The 6,000-nt window shown below is 38.4% G+C and overlaps 1 protein-coding gene across 1 annotated transcript in view; it reads left to right on the plus strand.

Moving 5' to 3' along the window:
* The window catches only part of LOC308679042 (double-stranded RNA-specific editase B2-like), a gene marked incomplete at both ends in the record, with an annotated part of 428,971 nt that extends 424,887 nt beyond the window's left edge, over positions 1-4,084 (plus strand). The window contains one exon of the mRNA XM_081346277.1: positions 3,912-4,084. Coding sequence (XP_081202403.1) covers positions 3,912-4,084 — 173 coding nt within the window. The remainder of the gene's footprint in view (positions 1-3,911) is intronic.
* Positions 4,085-6,000: the final 1,916 nt, after the last annotated feature.

A 6,000-nucleotide genomic window follows, 5' to 3' on the forward strand; every position in this document is an offset into this window, starting at 1 on the left:
CAGCAGTTTTGATGCTGATATACTATAGGTGTATATCTTTGATATAGAGAAAGGGGTAAAGAACAGCAGCAGGATTTGCTGGATTTTCACAAGTCAAGCTGGGAATCTCTTGGATCAAATTCTGCCTTGCCTTAGACATGGCAGTAGCAGATTTATCTCAAAGGCTTCATAAAATACATATTTTTTTCTGCATTCCATATAAAGAGGCAGTCCTTTCTTATGCTCAGAATAGAAATTATCTAGAACATCTGTGGAGACACTTTTTTAAAAGTCCATAATATCTAGAGTGGTCATCTATTGCAAATAAAAGTGTTTTATTAATTTCATTATTTTCCCATTTGATTAGTTCCCTATCTTCCCATAGGAAGGGATTGTGCTTAGCCTTTTCCTTTGCAGTTTTTATGACACAGGGCCCATGAATGCTTGATTGAAGCAACATGTAAGCCCCAATGAGTAAATCAGTCCATCAATCACTCAGTAACTGGTTGGAGACTCCAGAAAATGTATATATGTTTTTCCTGTTTGTGTGATTATTACAGTTTAATGCCAACATTCCTCCCATGAGCTGAAGCAGGTCAGAGAATGCTCTCCCATACCTTTGGGTCTCTAAAAGAGGAAATTTTGGCTGAATGATGATGATTCACCCAGTACAATCCCCAGATATGGAGATAATCAATACATAGAGAGTTCCCAATATATAGAGAATGTTCTGCCTCAATGTCCTGGGCTCTTCAATATATTTCAGTGCTTCATTTTCTAACACTTGGGGCACGATGGCTCAATGGTTAAAGATGCTAAGCTTGTTAGCTGGAAAGCTGACAGCTCAGGTTCAAGATCTGAACTCTGTGCAACAGAGTGAGCTCCCATTACTTGCCTCAGCTCCTGCCCACCCAGCAGTTTGAAAGCATGCAAATGTAAGTAGATAAATAGGTACCACTTTGGTGGGAAGATAACAGCGTTCTGTGTGCCTCAGCCACGCTGGCCACATGACCAAGGAAATTGTCTTTGGAAAACACTGGCTCCCTCAGCTAAGAAAAGGAAATAAGCACCCTGCCCTAGAGTCAGACACAGCTAACAGTGAAACTTTTTTCCTTTACATTTACCAGAGCCATGTTGGCACAGTGTTAGAATGCAGTAGTGCAGGCTACTTCTGCTGACTGCCGGCTCAAGGTTGATTCAGCCTTCCATCCTTCCGAGGTCGGTAAAATGAGGACCCAGATTGTTGGGGTCCATATGCTGACTGACTCTGTAAACCGCTTAGAGAGAGCTGTAAAGCACTGTGAAATGGTATATAAGTCTAAGTCCTGTAGCTATTGCTACATTTCCTAACAGAAAACTAAATGAGTTAAAACTAGGGAGTGGTATGCAAGCCTTACATCTTTTGAACACGTGTAGGACAGAGCTTGTACCACAATGATTTGTCCATCATCTTACCAATTTAGACACACACACCCCACCAAAACCACTAAGGGATACAGTATGTTATGGGGATATCTGGCCATGCATGGTATTGTCATAGTGGCAACAATGGCTGTACATAAACTCGCTGTTCACAGATCTCTTCATTAGGTGGTAAAGCAAAAGAGCTGAAAGTTGTAGATCAGGCGAGAAAGCAAATTAGGTTACATGGGAATGCTAAAAAATTTGCCAAGCTGATAACAGTCTATTTGCATGGCTGAAGACATTTGCATTGCTGAGAGTCTATTTGCAAAGCTGGTTACAAGTATCTGAAAACATTTTGCAATTTACTCAAGTGTTCACTGGAGGGTTACAGACAGTTGGGTTTACTGGGAATGGATGGTAACAAAAAAGAAAAAAGTTAACCCTTGAATGGCAATTCAGGTTCTTACAGATACAGGATTGTCACTGTTTTGCAAAGAAATCAGTCATAATTAAAAAGAAGATACATTCCTGGAAAACCCACTTTGATCAGCCTTCCTATACAATGGGGATTATAATTGCCATCTTATCCCAAAAGTCAGAAGTGTGATGCAAGCTCCGTAACTGATTGATAGCATGCATTCTTTGCATACAATTATGTTCAGTAAGTCCTTTTCAGGAATCTCTACCTGGTAAATACCCTGGGGGCAAATATTTTTTCCAGATGCACAGTTAAGTCACTAACATTCTAAAGAAACACAATAAAATAACCATCTTCTTACCTGCCTACGTTTACCTTTTGTGTTTTCCCCGTTTCTTCGTGCACCATTGTCATATGTCAATATTTCCATAAAAATAATGCAATTATTAGCCTGCTACTCTTAGATTTTCCCAGACAGATTTGGAAGAATTTATGCTTGGTCATTGCAGGTGTTGCTGCTCACGTCTGAGTTTTTTGTCCCATCTCGGTTTTATCTCTTTCATTCTCTTGCAATGTGATCTGATCAGAAACTTTCCTAAGAATTCAGTCCAATGTTGAAAGCCCTCTTCAGTTTTAAATTCATTGACATTCTGCCTAGTTTCTTCCTTACGTCCACCTACCATCTGCTCTTCATCATCCCTTAAGTTGTTTCATGATTTTTTTTTACAAACAACATACTCAAAATTCTTTCCCAAATAGATAAGGCAGGCATCACGACTATAACAAGCATAAAATACTGTTTCCAAGGCTTAATTTCCATTATTTTGGAGAAAGTGAGTCTTTTAATATGTCTGTGCAAACGCTGGGTTGAAGTAAGATAAAAATAGAAAAACGTGCATGTGAGTGCACGCGCCTGTAGTTTTAAAGCAGCATGTCTCCTGAGATTAATTCTTTTTAATAGTTATTTAATTACTTGGGTTTTACTTAGGCTGCAGCATCCTTCACCTAGTTTACAAGACTAATACAAAGCAATTGTTTGCTGAAGGAGATTATGAGCAAATTACTTTCAACCATTTATAGCTAAATACTTGAGGGCATCTAAACATACTATGCTTTTTTCTAACCAGACTTTGTGAAATGTTTAAATATAAAACTCCTGCCTGTGTATGCAACAACTGCAGCAGTAATGTGTATCTCAGATTTTATTCTTACAAAAACAGTGAAGTAGCTTGATCTAAGAAAATAGTTTATTCCCTAGCTATGACTTTGGCCTCTTAGTCCTACTTCACCAGATGTGATCTCAAGAAGAGCCTGGAATTTGGTGTATACCCATGGCCCTCAAGTATAGTAGATACCACATCATCTCTGAGCTGGGTTATCGCAACTTGCTCTACATGAGGTTCCCTTAAAGAGTTATTTGGAAGCTACAGCTAGTGCAGAATATCTCTGGAGTGCACTGTCCCAAAAGAGAGAGGTGACTATGAAGGAAACACAGCATCTCATATCCCACTGGAGTGGCAAATTCGACTTGCAGTGGACATTCTCAAGGATATTTTCAGTCATATTGCAAAGCAGGGAGGCACACCCCTGATAACTGTTCTCATTTTATAAAGAAATGCATGATCAGTAGTTGAACTAGAGATTTATGCATTAAAATATACACGATTCTTTTAAAAAAAGACACTCTAAAACCCACTTTTTATTAGTCATTCCAATGCCAAGGAAATGAAAGCTCACAGTATATAGGATGTCTGTTTCTATCATAAAAAAGGAACAGCAGTGATAACAACAAAATAAAGTTCCCTGAAAGATTATTGTTCATCTGGGTTTCAGGAATGTCTTTATTATTTCCTTAAGGGATATATCATCTCTGGTTAATGATTTAAAAAGTAAACTTTCTGGTTGACTTTGATGTGGGAATTAGTGGTCCATATTGAAGAAGTTCATACATTACTGCACCATACTGTAAATATGCGATGAGACCCATGATAACTATTTGACCCCAGAGTCGAGTAATCATCCATTTAGAACTGACTCTGGTGCTACATGAAGACATAATTTCAAGCCCTTATGAGCTTTTGATTGTGTGTGCTGTTTTTTCCCCCCATAGGTATGGACATTCAGCAGGCTCAGGTTATTGTGCTCTCTTCAGGCACCAAATGCCTAAATGGAGAATATCTTAATGATCAAGGACTCGTGGTCAACGATTGCCATGCAGAAATTGTGGCTAGGAGAGCTTTCATTCACTTCCTTTACTCACAGCTGGAGTTGCACTTGAGGTAAGTTTCATTTAGGTAATACTCAGAAAAAAGGGATTATCTGAGGAGTCTGAAATGCATTTTAGAAAACAAAACTACATGTTGGAAAGAGTATGTTGTCTTTCTGAAAAGTTGCAAAGAAATGATCAGCCTAGACACAAACACACACTCCAATCAAAATGGATAAAGTTGGATCAGGTTACTTCATTCAGAGTTCTCTGCATCCAGGGAAACAAATATGGGCTTGTGAGAAATTCATCAGCATATCATGGCAATAACATCTTCCTGCATGTTCTACAGCAACCATACTTAAAAGCATACTGGAGTAATTGTGAATATTAATCCATATAGCTATATTAACTAGCTCCTGGGGAAAATATATGTGGTTGCTAAAAGTCATCAGCTTGATGGCATCTAATCATAACTAGCAACCCTTGACAGGCAGGTATAAATTTTATTTTATCTGCATTTAAAGATATCCAGATTCATGCCCACACCTGCTACATTTTGTAGTAGCAAATTCTACATCCGTGGCTCTTCTGTCTTCTCCTGGCCATTGTTTCCAATTCACTGCTGCTTATAAGAAATAAAAAACAAGAAACAACAGCAAAGCCTTGCAGATAACCAGCCAGTTGGCTTGCTTACAATATCAGTTGATATTCATAAAATAGGTTTGGTGGTCAGCTTTTGAGACTTCACCCAAATGCTATTGTATATGCAGGTTGTTGTCAATGAGATTCAGTTGGTAGTTTGGAGGTATATAGCTTACAACAGGGGTGTCAAACTGCCAGCCCACAGGCCAGATGCATCATAGCAAAACCGTGCCCACCCCATTGTTGGCAATGGCAAAAAAAGTCGTGATATGTCATGACACATGACGTGACCTTGCGAGGTTGACACCCTGGCTTACAAGAACACCAAGTAAGAAGAAGCCCAACCATCATCCCCTGAAGCACCCAACTTGCAGCTGCATTTCAATTCTAGTAGTTGTAAAAGAACTTTTCTTGCTTAATTTTCTTACTTCACTGTCTTCAATCCATGATGTAGATAAAATGGCTCTTGTTTCATCAGTAAATACAAATAGGAGGATGGCATGAGAAATAACAGCATGAAATATATTAGATTCTTTAAGTGCTCTGATTTCACAGCCTTGGGTAGCCAATAAAATATTGATCATTATAAATACTACAAGCTCAGAAACCAATTATTGTAGTCTCCAAGTGTGAAGAATCCCTGAATTTGGAAGCCTTGGGCAGTAGCATAAGAGTTTCCTCAAGCCCCCAATCCACCACCATCATCCCTTCTCATATTTGTCTGGTAGTGGACTAATTTTAGATTGATGCAATTACATTGCATTGTTGGGTTCATAGTAGCATAGTAGCAATCTATTGAATTCAACCCTGGATTAAATTAGATGGAAATAAGAAGGTTCTAATGCAAATTTTTGAGTTGCTTTTTAATTTACCATCACTGATTCAGGAAACCTGTTTTGGATTCTCCCTCCTCTATTAAAATACAGCTATGTAACGATACAAGGCTGCTTAGGACTCTTTTATCTTGGCCTGTTTTTCTTCAGCAATGATTAGATGTTCATAATAAAGTCATGTTTCTTAAAGCCTCTTGGTTGTATCTGATTAACACACTAATCAAGCTAAGAATGAAAAACTAACTACTTTCTCATTATGGGCATTTTCTTCCTTTCACTTTGGCTGAATCATATTGGGAAAGCTATTTACAATGAATTCATTTTCTTGTATCCAGCTTGCCATTAGGTACTTGTGGGCATAAAAGACCTCTCTTTTATGGCACTTGGCACATGAAACAGATATCAGTCCTTCAGGTTCAATAGTGCATAATAATACTCCCCTCTTTCTGTGAAAAATTCACAGCATAAGACAGCAATTGGAGCATTAATCTGGTCTAAATGTTTCTTGACTGTTA

The sequence above is a fragment of the Vipera berus genome, assembly GCF_964194415.1.
Source record: "Vipera berus genome assembly, chromosome: Z".
Taxonomy (NCBI): domain Eukaryota; kingdom Metazoa; phylum Chordata; class Lepidosauria; order Squamata; family Viperidae; genus Vipera; species Vipera berus.